This window comes from Echiichthys vipera (assembly GCF_963691815.1).
Source record: "Echiichthys vipera genome assembly, chromosome: 14".
NCBI classification, from domain to species: domain Eukaryota; kingdom Metazoa; phylum Chordata; class Actinopteri; order Perciformes; family Trachinidae; genus Echiichthys; species Echiichthys vipera.
The window spans coordinates 18,171,252-18,194,593 of NC_139839.1; the positions used below are offsets into that span (position 1 = coordinate 18,171,252).

The 23,342-nt window shown below is 40.7% G+C and overlaps 1 protein-coding gene across 1 annotated transcript; it reads right to left on the reverse strand.

Annotated features, from left to right (window-relative positions):
• Window positions 1-1,366: 1,366 nt before the first annotated feature.
• Window positions 1,367-17,496, reverse strand: LOC310957048 (unconventional myosin-Ic-like). The gene is made up of 33 exons (XM_083927462.1): window positions 17,434-17,496; window positions 17,021-17,264; window positions 12,959-13,117; window positions 12,755-12,870; window positions 11,039-11,237; window positions 10,731-10,811; window positions 10,420-10,599; window positions 10,213-10,311; window positions 9,429-9,542; window positions 9,257-9,328; window positions 9,031-9,150; window positions 8,839-8,921; window positions 8,039-8,144; window positions 7,848-7,928; window positions 7,660-7,751; window positions 7,276-7,370; window positions 7,098-7,144; window positions 6,895-6,975; window positions 6,486-6,591; window positions 5,806-5,923; window positions 5,588-5,701; window positions 5,394-5,470; window positions 4,936-5,004; window positions 4,356-4,440; window positions 4,096-4,255; window positions 3,892-3,975; window positions 3,714-3,807; window positions 3,566-3,621; window positions 3,331-3,466; window positions 2,314-2,384; window positions 2,134-2,231; window positions 1,873-1,972; window positions 1,367-1,758 (listed from the first exon to the last, which is right to left on the reverse strand). The coding sequence occupies exons 2-33, from the start codon at window positions 17,036-17,038 to the stop codon at window positions 1,732-1,734; spliced, it is 3,138 nt and encodes a 1,045-aa protein (XP_083783588.1). The 5' UTR covers window positions 17,039-17,264; window positions 17,434-17,496; the 3' UTR covers window positions 1,367-1,731.
• Window positions 17,497-23,342: the final 5,846 nt, after the last annotated feature.

The window sequence follows — 23,342 nt, forward strand, 5'->3', positions numbered from 1 at the left end:
GCCATGTTTGCTTTAATAGAAGGAGCAGCAGTTGGGAAACAAGCACTTTGAAGACAGAAGCCGGCAGTTAAAGGACATGCCGTTGCTTTCTACAGATTTCCACAGCTGGCTACAGCTGACGGTTAGTATCTTCTTGAGTGTTTCGAAATAATTCCATTGAAAAATATAACTGTCTGGTTGTTATTTTGCAAAAAAACACACAAAAAAGTCATTTGAGAGTTTCTTGCACTATTTTTAGAATTATTTTCCATGATGATGACACATGTCAAAGAGAGAGTCTACTCTTACAGAACGTAAAGCTTTGAAAATTTGTGTGGAATTCCCCTTTTTAGAGCTTTGATTATGTAATCATGTGGCTGTCACTTGTTGTGCGTTCAGGACTGGGAACGACTGCACGCTGCTTTCTGGGACATTCAGGTCTTTTGGAATATGCTGGAGCGGAAGAGAAAACAGCTGGAGAAGGAGGAGAAAGAGCAGATGGTGGCGCGGGCGTTCCGCACCACTTTACCTCAGAGCATGAGGCACATTCAGCTGGACCTGAGGGACCTGATGAGCCAAGTCAGCAGTCAGGTATCCTACTGAAATCCTCTCACATTTGATCCCTTTTTACAATACTTGAATACTTAGAGTAATGGCTGATAACAAATTAGTTTGCTTTCTTCTTCAGATGAGTTTCATGAATAATTCTTGGATGAAGCCAACATCTCCTACACCCTTGGGCCCGCAAACCAGATCTAAAACAGTATGGGACAGCCGAGTGGAGGGTTACATCATTCTGAGGGATCTAGACCTTTACCTCACCAAGCTGGCAAGAGACTTCCTCCTACTGGCTTCAAAAACACACTTGACTCAATGACTCAGTACTGGCGACAGAATGCTTAGATCGTAAAAACACACACACACACACACACACACACACACACACACACACACACACACACACACACACACACACACACACACACACACACACACACACACACACACACACACACACACACACACACACACACACACACACACACACACACACACACACACACACACACACACACACACACACACACACACACACAGTTAATCAGCACCTAGTTAGAATAATAGTTGTGGTTACTTTACTTGGTGGTGTTGTCAATACTTTACATGAACTCTCATTTTGGCTGTATATTTAAGGGCTTTCCTGGGTATTTCCCACAGTTTCTGTCTCACCTCTAACTGTAAGTTAGCAAAAAGCTCCCAGAACAGAGACAACACTTCCTGACATCCTGTTTTTCCCCTTGAGACCTCAGTCTACTGGACTTTCCAAAGATATATTTACTATTTATTGACATATTTATTAACATGTTATTTATTTCAAAGTGGTGTATTTTATTTCTCTTATATTATAGAGATACAGTGTTTTACATTATTATATTTCATATTTGATAGAGTGGAAATATATTTATGTATGACTGATAATAAAGAGATGATGCATTTGAAACAGTGACGACTTCATGTTATGATTTTTCTAATCTTCAAAAAAAGAAAAAGAAAAAGGATCAGTCATTATTGCAACATTGAAGACAGACTTGTTATAACGATGATGCGTAGGTAATTAATAAGCAATCTTCCTTCTGTTGGGTATGTTGTGTGTGCTTGTGGTATCATCCTGTCGGCTACAGCGACTTCTGAGTGGCGGTCCTCCAATTGGCTAAAGGGATTACCGTTTGCTTTGCTGCTGTTTTCTGTTCTTCATGTGGTGTTGATCCGAGGGGCGGTCTGCAGAGTGAAATCAGATTTCAAAGTCAGCTGGCCGAAATGTTTTTAATACAAAAAAAAAAAACTTCCTCCCTGCAAGCTCCACACATGACACCAGAACAGCCGCTGACTCACCACTAGCAGATGTCCTCGCTTGCCCTTGGCCACCTTTAGCTCTGAACCCCTGACAAAATCAATGATTCCCTCCTTGCCTCGAGCCACAGCAAACCTAATGCTGTACGCCACAAAGGAGGTCACAAATAAAGGACAGAGAGAGAGAGAGAGAGAGAGAGAGAGAGAGAGAGAGAGAGAGAGAGAGAGAGAGAGAGAGAGAGAGAGATGAACACTGTTGGGTTGCAGACGATCACCATAGATAAACAGTCTGAGAAGCCTCACCTGCCCGGGCTGATGTTGACGTAGTTGACCTTGCTGGCCATCATGGCAAGTTTTGTCACCAGCTCGATCACATGGTTGCTGTGCAGCACCACATCGCCCTGATGAACACACAGCTGGATTTAGAGTGGCTGCATGGTTGCGCACTAGAAAACAGTCGTGACTGCCTGTGTCTTACTGTACCTTCTGTCTATTGTCCTCGTTGGGCATGTGCAAAACAAACATGCCATCGCTGAGAGAGCTCACAGAAATACCTGTTTGAAGAGAAAAACCTGGCTTGGACTTACTGAATTAAAGAACGCAGTCACAATGAATTAATCAGTCCCATTTTAGCAACATTCTTTAGTCCTAAAAAGGCAAAAGTCAATACCCCTATCTCCTGATTTGGTTTCATTATAAATGCTCATCCTCTCAGTTAAAATAATTTTTCTACCAAAGCATTGGACACAGACATCACTTCGCAGCCATGGATATTTCTGCGGACGTGTGCAGATAACGCACAGAATTGACTGATGAAAACCAAAGAAAAACAAACTTAATTTGAAAACTGTAACAACCGTAATAACTCATAATAACAATAAAAGCGAAGAAGAGATTGATTGCTGTGTCCCAAATCGCGCACTTCCACCCTCAAACTGGCTTTTTTGAGGGTGGAAGTGCATTCACGATGGAGGTCGGAAAAATTTAGTTTACTGCATTTACTGCGTCGCACACTCAAAAACGACCAAACCGTTCAGTGTGGATCGATGGACACTGAATGCCTTCCTTCGCCACCATTTTGTCTATGTAGCAGAAGAGGCGGGAATTAATTCAAACTGGAAAATGGCTGAAAAACAGAGCAACGGAGCGGTAACAACTTTGGTGAACAGTGATTCACTTTATAAATGTAAAAAGAGAAACACAAGGATTGTTGCCTATGAGTCAGAAGAGTTGTTGGAAAAGCTTTTGGAAAAATAAACAGAAGAAGAAATACGATCGTCATTTCTGCTAAGTGCGGAGCTGCAGTGTGTGATTTGAGACAGCACTTACTGGGGGAATTGAGTGTACTGATCGCGCCACTACACAGGGCACACAGTGCACGAATGTCAGTACACTCACTGCAGTGCGCGATTTGGGACACATCAATGGGCACAGTGACATTGCTCAATATCTTGACATCAAACATTTCATAAATTGCCCCACTCAGGGCCGTGTTTTCACCTCTCAGAGCGGCGTAGTCGATCTTCTGTTTGATCTTGGTCCTGTCCACCAGCACTGCAAAGGTGTTGGTGAGGAGAAGCTGGCGAGGGCGAGGCTTGAAACCCCGTCTGTCGTACTTTACGACTGAAACACCGTACTGAGAAGCACAAGGAGACGCGTTACTCTGAGGCAGCTGAAAAATGATGCAGCCCTTTTATTATCATCACACAGTTAAGGAAAAAAAGGTCCATCCTACCTGCACTTTGTCATTGCCGAGGGTCTGGACAACTTTGAGACTTATTTGCTCACGTTCTATATAAAGGGAGAAAAGTCTCTGTAAATTTGACATCTTATGTATGGTGTTCATTAGTACAGAGGTAATTAATGTATGTATCAACATGTACCCAGCCTGGAGTCCAAAAACAGCCTTCCAACACCCTGAGGGTAACTGTCTTTCTGATCCTTGAAGATCTCACTGGCTACAACCTTCTGCATCATCTAGAGCAAAGAAACGAAAATCATCAAGATACAATAGCATATTTTTTAAAGAGTGCAAGGCCATGCATCCTGTAGTAACTGTACCTGCTTCTTCCATTCAGGCTGGACCCTCCTGCAGTACTTCATGACCATGTTCCTCATGTGCAGGCTCCGCAGGTGCTCAGAGGCCTGTAGGGCACCACAGAATAGACAATGCACAAATTGAATGAATAACTCTGCAGATTCTGCTACTTATTTATTCATCTGTATGTAATGACGTGAGTGAGCAGAACGGCCCTCTGCGTGTACCTCAACGAGGGAGGGAGGAGGCGTCGGCCAGTTTTTGTCCAAGACACTTTTGGGCAAGTTTTTACGTAGATTCTTGAGGAAGGAGTAGCGCACATGATCCAGGAAATACTCATTCTTAGGGCAGTATTCCTCATGGCGGTAGATGAAGCCCTTTATTAACCTGAGAACGAGGCAGACACAAGGACGGAAATCAACTGTACATGCAAAATACAATCCCAAAATACATACAAAAACAAACAGCAACAGTATCAGTGAAGCACCTGCGTATTAAATCAGCAGCCTGTCGACGCCTCTTAGCCCTCCTGCGTGCTTTCATTCCTCGCCACCCAGACTGGATCACAATCACTATACATACACATACATGCATATATTAACACCAAGACTACTTTTGCACTCAGTCAAAGATAATGTCCCAAGGTTAGAATAGCACAGAAAGTCAGAATAGGCCCAAATGGAAAAGTGAGATTAAGTAAAACCTACGCAAAAGAAACCCCAAGCACATACTCCCAACTACTTAAGCTGGAATGTGGACCACATGTGGACCACTTTGATGGCCAACTAAAAGTATTTTTATGCACAAACATACATAAAGCAATAGTCCAAATATGACCATGGAAGAAATCCAAAATCAATATTTAGAGATGTAAAAATGAAAGTAAAACTCTGGAAAGGCACTCAAACTAAAATTCATATGCATCCAAACGATGAAAATATGGAAATGTATACAAACATAATAAACCTGATGAGTAGTTATGTCTGCATTTATTTCACCCTGTGAGACTGTTCTGTAAAGGAGAGGTAGGAAACTGTGACAGAGCCGACAGTGGGAGGTGCTCTGACCTGCGTGTCGGATGCGTTGGTACTTGGCCCTCTCCCTGTAGCCTCTCCATGACGTCTGCAGGGTCAAAGCTGGACACGACAAATTAGTAGAGAGGAAAGGTGGATTTATGCCTTTTATTAGTGCTGCGGTGGATGCTGATTCATAGCTCAGCGTAGGAGTTATCCCACTGATTCATGATGATCCATGTTGTGTATTCTTTACACATCCAAAGTGATCAAATCTTTTAAAACATGTTCACTACAAATGAGGGTAACGGTTGCAGTGAGGAGATGGTTTGCTGTGTGTGAATACAATAATATCTCACAATACCACAAACTATGAGCTCAGAAAGAGTTAAATCATCACATCTATGGCACCATAAACAGGCTACAAATGTACTTCACAGAGGTAATATTTGACAGGGAATCCTTTTCTTATCTTTTCATTTTCAATTCTTTAATTTACCACTGTTACTCACCGATCTCTGGCTTTTTTGCTTCTAGCGCGTCCTCCGTGTTGAAGAGAGTTTTCGGGAAACGGATGAAGATTTTTGACCTGCAGGAAGCAGACAGAAAATTTTGATCAACATGACAGTACAATGTCATTTGATGGAAATTTCAATCCAAATTGCTTGGATGCGCATTACTCAACTCTCCCTGAACAATACATTACCTGCCCAGTTTGTACTCCTCTGGTTTGTAGCCTAGGTGGGTCACCAGTGTTGAGACACCATCTGAAAGCCTGCCGTGCCAATTAGGCCACGTCTCCGGACACAGGGGCTTATACCTAAGGACATTTGTACATAATTGTAATGACGGCAGACTGAACACAGAGTAAACAGAACGAACAGGCACTGAGGCTGTAAGCGATTCGGAGTGAAGGTCAGTCACCTCTGCAGGAAGGCTTCAAAGCGACGGCGATAGGCAAAGCCAGCTCTCCTGACCCTCAGGTTTTCCATCAGCCCCAGGTACTTCACCTGGTGTCTGACCAGAACTTCATCAAACCTTCCTGTAGGGGAAGATCTTATGACAATAATACACTGACAGCCAAATCTTAGGGAGCACATGCTATACTATAGCATACAGTATAATATACCGTAGATTACATTACATAGGGTAAGTTGTCAAGAAATGACATTATCTACCTCAAATATTTAAATGTATTATTAGAGACATTTCTTTATTTCTTACTTTCCTTCTTTTTGTATATTTTGGTGATAAAACTTTTTTGTTTGTATCCTCTGTGTTAAACCCAGCACTTCCTCAACTTCCTCATATTAAAATGCCTCAGATGGCATAATTTATTCCCTTCGCTTTTATTATTATGAAATCTATGGGAATTGCAGTTTTATTAATAGCAGCATTAACCCCTGAGAGTAGAAACATGACAATGAAAGAATCAGTGAGTGACAACAACATTCTATTTAAAGGAGCCTTCAGTAATTTGTACTGATAACCATTTACAATGTAAACCATTATAGCACAGGTAACATTATTTATTTTATTTGAGAATAACAATACTGTAATAATAGGCCTACAACACATACACAATACAAAATGTTAAAGTGTACCTGGCTGCTTGGCATCATTAGGTTTGATACAGCGCACGTAGGATGGCTCTTTAGACATGAGGATCTCCATAAGTTTCGTCAGGCTGTTTTTAAACTGAGTGGCGGCCTAAGAGGCAAATTTGAGAATACAAACATGAAACTGTGTGAAATTCTATGTATATTTGTGTGCATGTGGGTTTTTGAAAGAGAGAGAAAGTGTCCATAAGAGTCTTTATTATAACCATTTTAAAACCAACAGAAACGTTTTGGATTCCAAACCACAAGTTAAAGCGATCAAACAGATAGAGAGAGAGAGAGAGAGAGAGAGAGAGAGAGAGAGAGAGAGATAGAGAGAGAGAGAGAGAGAGAGAGAGAGAGAGAGAGAGAGAGAGAGAGAGAGAGAGAGAGAGAGAGAGAGACTCATTCTCACCATCTCTGGGCGTTTCTGGTCGATCACTTCCTCTCTGCGGAAGCAATGACTTAGGATCTGGTTTTCTGACTGGCACATGACCTGAACAGAGACCAAACCATGCAACCACATGTCAACACGACACGCCCCTCTCTTCCCCTTCACTCAAGAAACGGCGAGAGGCACAGAACGTTTTTTTAGGGTAGTGAAGGGGACTTTCTCACCTCTTTCAGGTTCCTGTTCAGCAAATCATTGTTCTTGTCTAGGAAACCTGAATAAGGTAAACAAAAACACAGCAGCAAGTCATTAAGAAATTGGTGGGTTGGGTGCATGCTCTGAAGTGTGGAATGAATGCATGGATAAAATAGGTAATTGCTTGATAATTGATGAATTACAGCTTACCACTGACATTGTAGTTGACCTCTCCAGCATAGTGCAGCAGTCTGAACTCTTCCCTACTCATTACCCTGCGAGTTTTTCCATTCGCCAACTTGTGACTGAAAGACGTACGCGCACGCGCACACACACACACACACACACACACACACACACACACACACACACACACACACACACACACACACACACACACACACACACACACACACACACACACACACACACACACACACACACACACACACACACACACACACACACACACACACACACACACACACACACACACACACACACACACACACACACACACAGACAGATGTTCAAACATATGTAGTTGTAGAGGAGTCTTATAATAAATAATATTTGATATAGGATTATGTTTACGTGACAAAATGGGGATGGCCGCCCAGTGTGTCTTCCAGCTTCTCTAAAAAGGAGACATCGCAGGTCTCTCCGGGTCTCAGACACTCCTCATCCTGAAAAAAACAAAACAAATAACTGTCACCCTACCTACAGTGACAGAGAGTAAGACAACACAGGCGAACATATAAACTGGGAGTTGTCATACTCACCAAAATGGAGATGATGCCTTTGTGCTTCTCCTCTATCAGGTCACAAATGATCTTGTTGTCAAAGTATTGCACCGTCTCCCACTGGAAATAGAGGGACGTAAAACAAGGTTATGTTAGGATGGAATATATATATATATTAATGAATACATCAAACGTATTTGTTTTGACTACCCAACCAACGTCTGACTCACTGCAATTCCTTCCGTCTCGTACTCCTCCTGCTCAGATCTCAGGGTGAGCTCGATAAACAGCTGCTGGAGCTTCTCATTGCAATAGTTGATGCAGAACTGCTCAAAACTGTGTTGAGAAACAGAACTTATTTTTGATTCCTTTTCCTTTTCTCTTTCTTTTTTACATTTTAATTTACTTACTAATTTCTTCTGTCCTGTTCTTATTTTTTATTTAAATTTAAATTTTTAACGTTATTTTATATGTATGTATATGTGTAAATATATATTATTTTAACTTTATTTATCTATATTTATCCTTAATACGTTTCTCTAATCTAAAATGATCTGATGTCATTTTCCGTGAATTTTATTTGTTTATTGTTTACTGTTTAGTGTTTTACTGTCTGCATTTATTTAGCTAAGAGTCGATTGTTTATCTTATACTGTATTTTTTATAACTCCTTTTTTTCTACACAAGTGCTTTTGTAAGCTGCTGGAAATTCAATTTCCTTGCTGGAGTCATCCATATGTATGTGTATACTGTCTATATATTTTCCATCATGATAAATATTGTTGAATAATTGTAGGGAACCCAACATGCCAAGCCCCTTGTGGGTTTTCTGGGTTTCCTTTGTATGTTGTTTTTTTGTCTCTCAATTAATGTCTCTCAATCGTAATCTTCTTGTTCCTTCAATATGTGCTAAAAAAATTAATCAAATCGAATCAACTTAGGCCAAATGCACGCTTGAGTTATGTGCACAAGATATGTGTGCATTAGAGACAGGGCAGACGAGAAAAATGGAAATGAATATAACTCGTACCTGTTGTGCTGAAGGACCTCAAAGCCATAGATATCTAGCAGCCCGATAACTGAGCAGCCTTTACCACTGTGGTAGATTTCTTCCTGTGTAGAGTACACAGCATAAAATCAGTGGTAGAAAACAACAGCCTTGTAACATGATGATGGAATTGCCACTGTTGTTTTGGAGTTGTTATCAGAACTGTTATCGCACCTTCAGAGCCAGCGACTGATTGATCTTCTCCACCAACCAAGTGAAGGTGCGACCGTACACGGCTTTGGCTAAAGCATCACGGGCAGACAGTGCCTGCTCAAAATTTAGCGGGCTGATCATCTGTAATACAAGAAGAGCAATGTCAAAAACAAACACAAAATTCTAAAATGCCACAAAACACACCAAACAAATAAAAAAACAAAAGGAACAAGGACAAAACTTCCACCTCTTCTCCTTTGGCAGTGAGTTTCTTGTGAGTGAGTGCCTCCGCGAGGGCTGATCCATCAACACCCAGCAGCTGCAAAACAACAACACATCTGCTCTCAGCTGTGCCTTTTTTTGTTGCAAGTGTTTTTGCATATTTGAACATCCAATAATACAAGTGGGACTGTTCTGACCTTCGCGAGATTCGTTATCTGAGTCTCAGTGGTGATATAAGTTTCGCCTTCCTCCCCTTCCCCAAACTGAGTGTTACCCAGATGGAGAACACTGGCAATGATGTTCAGCAGTTTCTGAGGTCAGGCACAAGAGAGACAGTTAACAACAACCCAACAGATGTGCGTTCTGTTTGTCTTGAATGTCTTGACTGTCACAGTGAATATGATCATTCATATAAAAATCATGACCAGAAAAATTGTACTTAAAGTTAGTATTTTCAAAATAATTCTCCTATTTATGATACTCAGCACAAATTAAATGTGTTGCTTATGGTTCTGAGGATCCCATTTGCGTGTTTGTTTTTGTTGCTTTCCTTTTTACTGCTTATTTGCTTTGCTTAATTTGTATTAAGCAAAGCAAATACAAATCTGATTTATTTTAACATGTTCAATAAAGATTAATTAGAAAAAATGCTTGAAGTAGCAATTTGAGGTAAGCGGGATTAAAAACGTTCAAAAACAACAAAAAATGCCTTTGTTGCATATGTTGTATGAATTTAAAAAAAATGCTAAGCCTTAAGGATACAAAAAAATGTTTCAGGGCTTAAACTTTTAACTCTACTTTTGGATCCATGTAGAGTTGCACCAAATGTGTTAATGATGATAAAAAAAATAGATTTTTGGCCAGTGTTAGTGATAGTTAACAGTAGGCGTATTCAAGGTGGAAAATAATATTCCAAGTATAATGCAAATCATAAGAACGTTGCTCGTATTGGATCCATTCCAATTCAAGGCTGCGACTGACCTGCACTTCTTCCTCGGTGAAGCCAATGACAGACAGGGCTTTCATCACAACTTTCCAATTATTCTTGTCACTTACGGAGCTCAGTCTGGGACAGTTGCCCTGGACAAGACAATTAAATATTACACCACAACTGATGATACAATTGCACAGACCTCAGTTCAAAAACTAGTAATTCATCAAACTTCTGCACCACAAACATACACACACCTTGACCAGGTATTGATAGTTCTGAGCGTTTCTTTCCAGGTCCAATGTGATAAGCAGGTCGTCGTCTCCTCCATCCAGGAGCTGATAGAAGATGTGAAAGTTCCTCTCACCCTGGTTCTGGTGCACTACGCGTGATTTCTCAAGCAGGTAGTTCAGGATGTGACCGCCCACTGGTGCCCCCTTGGAGATGTTACAGAAAAACAGCCGTTTTATCACCCTAGAGGTTGAAAATCTTGAGCTTCTATCAATGACATAACTCAACTAACTGCTTTTATCAGTATGGTGTTAGTGTGCTGAAAGCTAGTGTTTACCCTGAAGTCAAACTGGACATCCATGTACTTTCCAAAGCGGCTGGAGTTGTCATTCCTAAATGTTTTGGCGTTTCCAAATGCCTGCACACAGCAAAAGTGCCAGGAAATTAAAGGGAGGAAGTGAAATTAAGATCAACAATAGAACAACAAAATCAAACAATCAGGTAAAACCATTAAGACCTGTTTACAAATAACACATTTGCAAAGGCCATTCAGATTTCCTATATCTGGGAAATAATACCATATAATGTGAAGGATAAATAAATCTAAATTCAGGGCGCTATTAACTGTGGTAGTGGTTTAAATACCTCCAGAACAGGGTTAGACTGCAGGAGGCGTTCACCAAGGGTAGCCATGTGATCATTAGTGGGGCAGGTGACAGCATAGTAGAGGAGGATCTTCTTGGACGCTTCTGTTTTACCTGCTCCACTCTCCCCTGATATCAGAATGCACTGGTCCTTCCTCTCCGTCCGCATGGCACGGTAAGTGTTGTCTGACAAGGCGTAGCTGAGGGAAAATACAAAAGCAGCTTCAGCTATTGATCAACGTACATTTGAAACATGGTGGTGCAATAAAGTGAGGAAAAAAACCCTTGTACACTTCATTTCAAGGAATGCAAACTTGCACTCAAGGATAAACTGATTCGATTTTGGAGGTCAATGGTCATGGTCAGGGACCTCATGTCTGAACCATTCTCGTAGCCATATTTCACATTTGCTCAGATACTGAATTTTTGACACTGTTGACAGTGTTTAGATCTTCTGTGCTGCTAGGTTCAAGATGTGTGTGAAGTATCCTAATTTCTCCAAAAATACACTCTATACCTTTCATTAAATTCCTTCAAAGTCTTCACTACATTTATTATGTAAGTCTGGACAAATATGGATGTAAACTGCAACTTGACTGGTTGACAGAGGTATACAATAATTCTAGTTTTCTGTTATGACATAGACATGACATAAACTGTAAAGTCAGTTGTTTACATGCTTGTTATTAGAAAATGTATTTGTAAACATGACAGAATTACATTTTCCTACACATCATAATTGTATTCAATAAAACTAAAACATTTAATTGTGATTAGATATTTTATTTCATGATACATTTCTAAATTATATGAGGCAAAATCCACCCATTGAATTTTTGATTGATAATGAAAATAATTATAAATTGTGGCCCTAAGTTTATGTTCTATTATACAGTATTGAGCTATCGAGACCTGTGTGGAGGTGTAATGCGCAAAATCATCCCATGGTCTTTTTCTAACATACATCAAATCAGCCATCGAGACAGTTTTTTTTTGTGTAAGAACTATTTACAGAGAAATCCGGGAGAGACGCTAACAGCCGGATGTGGCCAACACTGATTAGCTCGGGGCATTACGATGAAGGCATTAACTGTATTTTTTAACCACTAATACTGCTCAAAATAACACCAAACCTCTGCAGTAGCATGAGAAGAGTCACTACACATAAAACAAAGCACCAACAGGCTCCTTCCTTTTGGATTGCATTTGGTAATCTACTTGAATGGGCTTTACTATGAGAGGAGCTGGTACTGGGGCCAGTTAGTGAGTCTTTCAAAACACTCTTTTAATAAACTCCGGCTTTGCTAACTTTGTTGGTGGTGCTTTGTTTTATGTGACCCTTCTCATGATACTGCAGAGGTTTGGTGTTGTTTTGAGCAGTGTTAGTGGTTAAAAAAGTCATTTTAATGCCTTCACCGTACTGCCCTGAGCTATTCAGTGTTAGCCACATCCGTTAGCGACTCTCTCGGATTTCTCCGTTAATAGTTTATACATGAAAAAAACTGTCTCTATGGCGTATTTAATGTATATAATTGCCAAAAGAAATTGTTCTGGAATTACACTTTAAAGCATATAATATACATATGATAATATGCACATACACAGAATATCATTAAATGTCTCATGTATGCCTCAATAAACCCTGTTTGATCACAGATCACAGAGGCCAGTGGTGGAGTTTGATGAATAAATGTCTTATATCCATGAAGTGACTCACATGTGAGGCGATATCTCATAGAAGCTGACCCCTCTGTAGCGCTCCATCTGCTGCTTGGAGTAAATCTCCAGCTCTTTGTACGGGTTCACCGACACCAACACTGAGCCAATATATGTCTGAGGCAAAATATTAGGACACATTCAGATATATGTTTCATCACACCGAGATGTTTTGTAACATGAAAAGAAAAACTGGCTTCATTACATATATGAGGTTTTCCCCGAAGCGTCTCCGTAGGTTTTCTATGAAGGCTGCCTCACTGTTGTAGTTCTCCAGCAAGACGAAGTCCTGCACCCCGACCCTGTCCCGGGCTGTCAGGGCGCTCTCCATCACCAGGCGCACTCTTCCTTCAACATCCACCTCCTACAGGAAGAGAGACATGGAGGAGCATTACAGAGAGGTACAGAAATAAAGCACATACTTCAGCAGCACTGCTGAGAGAAGAATTCTGTTCCTACTGTTAACCTCCTGATAGAGACAATTACACCATGTTGACCAGCAGGGGGCACAACAGGCCAAATCCCATTACATCTGATGCATGATACACTCACCCAGTTAAGAAAGAATTAACATCTGGCGCTCAGTATTACAATAATTGCCACATAATGATATTACAAGATATAATCATAGACATGGTTCAGAAATATCTTCTAAATATCAGGGCAAATGTCTCGAGACTCACTGACCACATCACCAAAACAACCTCTGTAAAGTGTTCCACTAGGCCTACACTAACAATGAAGACATTTAGGGCTTCCATCTGATAAACAGACAGCACAGACTCCTCTATCATATGACAGTGAGATAGTGAGATTAGGATGTGTGCACCGTACACACGGCTCCATATCACCGGATGGGATTTAACCGAGGCCACAAGGCAAGTGTGTGTACATGTCAACCCAACTGTGATGGCAAGCATTATAGTGCAGACAGGAAATAATTACCGGTTGGCAGAGTGAAATCCTCAGATATGCCCTCAGGTAAGATATTACATACACAACCTCATCTACAGTCATACACTGATACATACAAAGAGATAAAACTGTCAGCACTCAGTAATTGCTGATGATAAATATCCATGTGCACACAATACAGTGTGTAATCAATACACTTCACCCCGGCTAAACCAGCTGCACTTTATCCTTAGTATCAAATACATATTTATAAGAGAGTCCCTGCTATTTTTCTTTCCACATTCATTAAAAAAAAAAACAAGCAGAAAGTGGAACAAAGGGGATGGACTTCCACAGGACTTCTGTTTTTCTTGAATGCAAAAGCCTCTCAAGGGTCTCATTTGGCTGCTTAATGCCAGTAAAAGGTCATTATCTCTGAGCACTGGATGCAGGAAAATCCTTACAAAAACAAGCGGACAACAGTGGAAGAGAGCCAAGAAATGAGAGCAAAGGAAAGTCACTGGACACTTCCACTGCAGCCCCTCCTCACTGCTTCACCTTGGAGTATTGTTCTCCCACTCCTGCAGGTGGGCTTCCTACAGATAGTAATTACAGTTGAGAGTCAGATTTTCCAAAGGATACAACTAAGGAATGTTTGGGTCAGGTTTAGGGCAGGCATTCAGTGGATGCCACTGTGTGTCAGCTGTGCGTGCATGGTCAACAAGGACATTACATTCTTGACACCTAAAAGGCAAAAGTGGATTAATTAGCAGTGCAGATCAAAATATGCACCCTCACACAGCTTTAGGTGTGGGCGATGCCATGAAGGTGCAGTCGTGGCCAGTCACAACATAACTAGTGCAGTGCGTGTTCGGGGCATGTGCCCAGTCGGAGCGGGCGGATTGCTTGGCCCACGAAAGTGCTGCATGCAGCGTTCTTACAAACTGCTCATCAGATAGGCTTCACACTCTTTCTTCTGCCCTTCTATAGTTCGATGATGCTACAGCGCCACCTATTGGCCAAACGGCACACAAATTGTCATAGTTACTCAGACATCAAATCTACACATGTCCACCAAATGTGGTTGCAATAGCACACAGCGTTCATGAGATATGGCATGTTTTGTAATACAAGTGGCATTATCTCTAAGCAGTGGATGCAGGGAAATCCTGGCAAACCGCATTTGAGTAAACTTTGAGAGCCAGCTATTGCAAAACTGTATGGAACATCAAAAATCTGAAAAAGACACTTTTTCCAGCTTGGTCCAGAGATGTTCTGTACCAAATTCTGTGATGATTGCTCAAATTTTGTGGAAGAGTAACCAAAAAGCATGCAAGCATCACCACGAATGCTTATCAGTCTGGTCCCTTTTAGTTCATTTTCAATTTCCAAAGGTGCGGAGCAAAATGCTTCTCGACACAATTGGATAGACCTACAACCAATCACAGCACCGAAACGGCAATGCTTGCTCAGTGGAAGACAATGGCGCCTGGGTAAGAAACTTTCTCAAATTACAGCTAAACAGTATGTGAGAAATAGACAATACAGTAACAGAATATCGAATCACATTTGATTGTCTAATCTGAGTTTGGTGGGCCTGAATATCTGCACTGAACGGACGTGCAGACTGGACGGTAACGCTACCATCGTTGTCTTAAACCCGTCCCACATGAGATAAACGGTTGTGAGTTCTCTGCACTATGTAAAGTTGCTGGAAATCTCACTGTAGAGGTGAGGGGCCAGGCGAATCGGCCAGAACAAGTTTGGCAGAGTTTGGCAGATTCTTCTGGTTTGCAGGCTAAAAAAAACAGATTTGGGCATAATTCAATAATGCTGGAAAACCCACCTAGATGCAAATGGGTGGGGCTTATATGGATAGATTCATCTGGACCTGCAGAATACAGTCACAGGCCAAAATTTAAAGTTCATTGTTATAGCGCCACCATCTGGCATTACACCAAACACCAACAATGACAGTGCCCTCCCCTTGGTCCCATAGACTCCTGCAGTAAATACATTGGATGAACAGTTCTCGAGTTATGCGCAGGACAAACGGCAGGCTTTCCGTTCCTTGCTTTTAAATGTTCTTTGACAATGAAATATGGTTCACACTTTAAGGTGATGAGGATGAATTTATCTCTCAACCCAATAACTTGAATTACAAAAGAAAATGTAACTTGCTTTAGTTTAACTTTTTATCGTTGCATGTGGTTGCAGCTTTTGACACACAGTATGAAGGCACACAGCTCAAGGTGGGCTTGCACATTATTATGAGACTTAGAAAACATCTCCATGTGTTCAGCATATACATCAGTCTTTTATGATAGATGATGCTGTCCTGCACTACGTGGCTCTAAACTGTAACAGACTCCTTTGGCATGGATCTTTCATTCCATATTCCTCAGATCTCATTCCATTTATGTTCATCTGTGATATTATTAAGATGCACAGTAGTGCACAGTGCACTGGCACTGCTGTGCAGGAAGTGTCTGTGATGTCTGAAACATCTATTTCTCAGCAGTCATTATACTCATTGTTATATATATATTTTTAGGGATTTTAGCACAAAATTAACATGTCTACCTCATCTGTTGGGGTTTCCTCTACCCTGCCTCTTCTTAAAGGATGTGAACATAATTTTATGGAGAAACTGTGGCTGAGATACCTTCAGGGCTACAGGGCATGGAGATATGACCAGAATACAATGTAATCCTTGCAGCTTTGTTGTCAGTGAACTAACCTGAGGATGTGTTTGTTACAGCAGTTAGACTCTGATCCAAATGACAGGCTCCCAGGAGCGCTTTAGTGCTTTTTGGAGGATTTGACTCAGAGAATCAAGGAGCTTCAGTGAAAAGCAGGTCTGTAGATGCACCAGCAGTGACAACCAGTGAGAAGACTAACGGAGGGACTTGGCTCCAGGCCCCATGACTAAGCTCTGCTGGGCCGACTACATTTGGATTGTCTTCCTTATAAGGCATGCCCCACCACTCCGTCCCAGGGCGAGTTGTCCTAGTACCACAGCTGGCTTTCTACCACTGATGTGCCAGTAATGGATATGGTGGAAAAATACCAAGTTTATCCTCTTTGAGCTGCTTGGGTTAAAGCTTATACAAAAACTAAAATACACTCTGACTCATACATGGGCAAAAAAAAAAAAGAAAAAAGAAAAAGAAAAATCTCTAAGTGAGTCATTGTTCTGTTTTGCTTTCCCCTCCATGAAGGAGATGGTAAATTGGTGGGTCGGATCTTGTGCTTCACTGCGTAAGCACAGATAATACAACACACACACACACACACACACATAAAATCCAGTTAGTGTGCAGCACTAAACATGAAAACACAACAAGAAGCATCATGGTAGTCAGGATCTTACCCTGCCTTGGTACCTCATCCTGTCCTCTTGTTGTTGGGAGAAGGCTGAATTCGTGGTTCCCCCCCTCCCCAGGCTGGCGCTCCTCCTCCCGTGTCAGACAGACTCCTCAACTGTAACTTCTCATCCAACTTTGCCCGTCGGCCAGAGAATTTAAATGTATCTTCAACACTCTCCCTCACGACTGTTACTTTCTCTCAGCTTCAGTCTCTTTCTCTGCGTCCGTCCTCCTCTCCGTCTGGCTCCTCTGTGAGGACAAAGCATACGCACTCAGGCCAAAACACAAACAGCTCCTCTTGTTTATACCTTCAATTCATCTTCCCTTTGACAGGTCAAGTAAATTTCCGCCTCTCTGCGAGTACCTCTCCTTCCCTCTAAACTGTACTGCGTGAAACAAGGGAAGGAACTCCACTCACACGTCACACAACTGGACAAAAAAAAAAAAAAAAGTCAAGGGAAAGTAAGCTGTTGGGAAGAGCCAGAGAGCTGAGTGGGTTCGGAAAAATTTGCTAAGAGCCCCAAACTACTAACATGCAATCACTATGCAGCTATATAAAAAGGGAAGAAAAAAAAACAGAAATCACATGATGAGATACATTCTTTCTTTCTTTCCCTCCCTGTTTAGTTTGCTCCCTCCCTTTTCTCCCACAAGCTGAGACAGATTCACATGGGATGTGAGTTATGGAAGTGTTTCAACAGCAAGGCCTGTCTGTCTCCTTGTGGCTGTCTTCCACTATTGATGAAATAACTTTCACCATCATCACAACATCACTGCAGATATTTGAAAGTATGTAAATAATATGATATCAGTATGAGTTGTCACATTCCCAAATTGAATAGCTATCTAAGCAACGTTTAAAAAGCAAAGCCATAATAATCATTTTTCCTAAAATGTGCTGTCTGCACGGACCAACGATTCCTCACTTCTTGCCTTCCATCCCATTCTAGGCATTTTTGGGGAGTGTTGTCAAGGCCACATTGTCTCTGCGAGAGACCAGCGACCTCCTCTGGTTTCCTTCCCCTTGTGTCTGCTCTCACCCCATTTTTCCTCACTCTCTTTCCACGCCCCACTCTTTCCTTTGCCAGCATCATCAAATATCCAACGCTGAGGAATCTGAATAATGCTACCCAGATGGAGGGAGCCACTCTCTCTCTCTCTTTTTTTGTTCAATCTCTGGCTGTTTCAATAGTTCTTAAAGCAAGGAGGGAAAACATCTAAATGCAGCTCCCTCCCACACAGAGGGACAACCATAGAGAACTGACACTTCCACATTTATTAAACTATTTAAAAGCTCTGTCACTCAAAACCTCATTTTTGTGCCTTGCCTCTTTTACTATATATGGTAAGTTGCTGCCAAGTCTAGCCTGGTCAAGTCAAGTCATGTTAATATATCAAAAATTTGCCTCACGGGGCTTTCACCCTATGTTCCCTCACTTTTAGTCAAATGTTCTCTCCCAACTTTTTTTCTGAAAATGTTTCCTCCATGCCCCTGTAGTTTACTCAGTTACCTCATTGCATTCCTGCATTCCTGCACAATTGTATGTATTTTATTCAATAAATTTCAATTCAATTTCTTAATTACATTTTATTAATAGTGCCAAATCTTAGCAAAAGTTTACATATGGAGTAGGTCTAGACTCTAGACTCCATGACTTATTCATGATTTACAGAGACCCAGCGATTCCCCCATGAGCAGCAACAAGTCGCACTATCTTTAATAATAATAATTATAGTTATTATAAACAGTATTAATACAGCAATCTTGTGCACACAGTTGCAATGTTAAAGTTCCCTTTAACAGGCAGCATCATCAAACAGACCAGCTGGAGGACGGCCATCTGTCTTGACGGCTGAGAGAGAGAGAGAGAGAGAGAGAGAGAGAGTCCCAGGGACGAAGCAACCACAAAAGGAACAGTAACTATAATAATATCTATAGAACTATGAATATGGCTAACAAGTTATGGCAAGTAATATACCAGAGTGATATGAATCGTAGAAATAATTGTAGTTAAGGCGATATGAAAAATTCTAATTATGGTGGTAAATATGATCGAATGATCAACGATGAAGTAGCGGTAATAACAGCTACAATACTAGAAGAAATACGACTGCGACTGTTTTTATGTCTGTGAATATCATAATTTATAAATCTAATAATAACATGTATGAATAATAGTAAAAATAGCAGCAGGAAGGGTCAAGCAGGACCAAGGCAGCAGGCACATATTCACACCAGCATCACCTCAAATGATCAGTCATTGCAGGTCAATTTTACATATACAGCACAACGATCTAAAGAAAAACGTACAATTTGATGGTAGTTGATCATTTTGTTGGCACAAAAAAGTTGACTATCGCAGAATGGTATTGTTTTGTTCCACTATCAAAGGAAGTCTCCTGGATAAGGAGTTTCAGCATGTTTGGTTTTTAAATTACTTTGACGTATTCATATGAAAATTAAGGCATGCACAACAATTGGGAACTTTTTTTTAACTTTATTTACAGTCATCAGAAAAATCAACTTGAAGATATTTGAGGTCAGACCCGTGCCCAGACGTCTCACACAGAATATACTGCAGATAGATTGCTTGAAGCATTTTTTACTTACTTTTGAAGGGCATCCAAGACATAGCATATGTAACCACATGAGGGTACTCTCCTACCACATCTGGTTAAACACATCAGCAGCATCTGGCACAACCTTACTGCCAACAAAATCAAAAAGTTAAACCTGAAAGAAACTACAGCTCTGCAGTGGCATGCATCTTCACTACCTGAGCTGTGATGTATCCTCCTTTCCAGCTGAGGTTTTTTTTCATAAGCGTTCCTATCTTTGTTTAGCAGTTCCTGTAAGAAGGATTTCCTTCCTAGCTGTTTCCTGGTGTTTAAGTTCTTCCTTCATAACCATTTGCTTAGTTTGAGCTGAGTTCTGATGTGTACTATTACCTTTCTTATTTACATCTCATGCATGTGTACATCTAGGTGCTTTAAACGGCTTCCTTTCTTTATTAGTTTAAAAGGCGTATGTTATGCTATTAAACTGGAAATCTAACATGTATGAATAGAGTAACTGCTATTAAGGATGGTAGGACTGAGCTAATGAGATTTATGATTTAAACCAGGATGTAAACTATCAGGAGGACACCCACTGTCCCACCAACTGTCACTACATCCACTTCTGAAACTCAGTAACAATACGCTGAATAAAGTCTTCACAATACAACCCATATGCCTGACTTCAATTTCAGATAATTACATTCAAAACTAATTCTGAACATCTGACATTTAATGGAACAAATCCAAAGAATCCTAGCATAGCCCTCTGTCCTTATACGGCCTTCATGCATGTACAGTGTTTGAGTGTGAGTCATAGTTTTTACTCTTCTATTTTAATCTAATTTGCTTTAGAGTTTTCCGATTCCATATCACAATGAATCACAGAGGAAAGATGACTTGGGCGTGGTGGAAAGTTCTCTCTCTCTCTCTCTCTCTCTCTCTCTCTCTCTCTCTCTCTCTCTCTCTCTCTCTCTCTCTCTCTCTCTCTCTCTCTCTCTCTCTCTCTCTCTCTCTCTCTCTCTCTTCTCTTTCTCTTTCTCTTTCTCTTTCTCTTTCTCTCTCTCTCTCTCTCTCTCTCTATATATATATATATATATATATATACAGTATATATCCCCCTCTCTCTCTCTCTCTGTGTATTTCCTTCCTATCTTCAGTGAGGTACTATCATGTAGTCAACTAAAACAATGAATATATGTGGGTGACCTAAAGTTTTTCTAATCGTTTATGTCCTAGATAGAGATGTCTTTTTGTCACCTATCGTCCATCTGCGCTGAGCTCTCCTGCCATCCATCTGCTGTCTCTTTCACCCCGCTCTCACCTCTGCTGCCTCTCATCCCCCAGATCCCCGTTACACCACAAGGGCTACTAAATGTATCAAGGTGTAAAACAAAACCCCATGCATCTACAAGCTGTGAATACACATTTGTCTATGTTGCAGGAATTTTAGAAACCAAAAAAACGCAAATGGAACTAATATCTCTTTGGGATGCGGATAAGGTCTTTGTCATAAGCTTATCACTGGTTCAACTCATCTTGATGTTCTGAATTATAGGAAGGCTTAGAGCTCTGCCTAGTGGGAGAAATATAAATTACACTGAACTGACTCATATGCCTCTACTTTTTTTGTGAAAGGATGGATAGCCGTTACATTTGGTTCCCAGAACATTAATGCTAATGACTTTCATGACAACTTGACTCTTCAAACAGGTCAAAATGTTCTTTAAACCATTACCAGAGCTATCTATCTGTATTCAGGATTAAAAAAATAAAAGTGTATAAATACAGATGTATTTGACAATTCAACTCAGGCATATCAATATTTCTTCTACTACTGATGAGCACAGAAGCTTTAGTCAGTTTAACTAAAATGCAGCATAAGCATCACAAAGACATTTTATGTATCTTGCACATCACAAACATATACACACATACAGTATAATATCTGTAATTAGCCATAAATACACAAATATGCCTACCTGGTCTTCCTTAATAATCAGAGTGCATGACCAGCCTCACTGTGAACAGTGCACATTTTTTCCCTTATGTTTTTTCCAGTGGCAGTCTGGTGGCCACAAATTCGGTTACTCGCACAGCTGCAGGTGAAGCTCGTAGACTATACAATCCATTGTCAGGATGACTTTCTTTTCCCAGCTGCCTAAACTAAATGCACTCCCACTCTGAACCACTGAATCCAGAAATCCCCACAGCAAACATACTCACACGAGGGAAGCTTGAAATCTAGAAAGTAAAAACTGTGACCGCATTAAGCCTTCACTGCAAAGGTGATGGAAAATGTGGGGTATAGCCCATAAATCCACTAGGAGGCAGCAACGCTAAAATTAATCATGAAAGTAATCAGATATGATGCTGATGACTGACGCCAGCCTCTGTTAAAAGTGAAAGAGCTGAATGGTAGTGTATACTGTGACCTTGCACAGGCCAACTTTTGAGTACATTACACTATTATGTGGTTGCCTTTACTAAATTCTGCTGTGTATATTTTTTGAACCCGAGACCCGACCCCGGATAAGCGGTTGAAGATGAGATGAGATGTTTTGGAGTACATTTTCTATTAAAGTGATTCTCCTTTTTTTGCTTTGTTCAGGTAACTCTAGATCAGAGATACTCAACTTGTTTTTCCCCAGGGCCACTGGCCAGTTAACACAAAACATAAATAATATTTATCAGATAAAGAGAATAAACATTAAATGGCCCAATACTCATTTTTTCTTTGAAATTCTTTAATTTTAAATGAACTGAGGACAGGTATTCGCAGGGGCGGTTCCAGGATTTTTTTAAATGCTTTTTTACGCTCTTTCACTTACATTTAAAGTACAAAATACATACATTTATTTTCATAGTGAATTATAAAATGGTGTAATTCTACCAGCCACCCTGCAACCTATGGAGTGAGTTGAGTATTACTGCTCTACGCCTCTCAAGTTCCCTACGCTTGTGGCAGTTTCATTCCCTCTCTTTGTCTGCTACTTAATTGAGTACAAGGACTTTATGACTTTATGCATGTCACATAATTACATGTCCCGCTGTACAAAAGTTTGACGTGATTTATGCATTTTCATTAGGCCTATTCAAAATTAAAGACTTCTAATATAGAGAACTAAACGAGTTAGTATTACAGTATGTACCTTTAACAACAATAGATCTTTGTAGTCTAGTAAAGTTGCTGCTCAGCAGTTTAGTTATAGTGTTGCTCCCAGGCATAACATTAGAGCTTACCCATTTCTCTTTGGACTAGATATTGAAACTAGCTTAACTCACTAACATTAGCATTAAAAAGAATTGCCAAGGTAAACCCATGTAAGCTAACTTAATTAACGCTAACTGTTAGCTGATTATCAGCAAAGTCGGCCGATGCCATCTTTTTCAACTGAAATGTTACTAATGTAATTAACTTTATCACACTAAATGGTGTAATGTTATTACACCATAATAACATTAACGTTTTAAGATAAAAGCACCCACTAGACAAAATAGTCAGGAACATTAATTTACCTACGTAACGTTATAAATTAAGCTACAAATCACATAAAAATCTCACTGAAGAATCTCTATGTAAAAGTGTCACTTGCCAGGAGGCAAGGTCGGGATCTGCTTGGGGCCCCAGGCCAGTAGGGAGCCCCCGAGGGCTGACAAACTTTAAACTCCAGCAGTGACAACGCCCAAAGTTTGCAATAGGCGCGTGTCCATTGAGGTAAAACGAGGCCGCTGGGAAAGTTTTAGGGCACGCCCTCTCAAATGTCCTCT

Coding starts and splice junctions, on each gene's coding strand:
- LOC310957048 (XM_083927462.1), bottom strand. Junction 3,808..3,891: donor AGCCTGAATGGAAGAAGCAG/GTACAGTTACTA, acceptor TCTTTGCTCTAG/ATGATGCAGAAGGTTGTAGC. Junction 1,759..1,872: donor AGCGAGGACATCTGCTAGTG/GTGAGTCAGCGG, acceptor TTCACTCTGCAG/ACCGCCCCTCGGATCAACAC.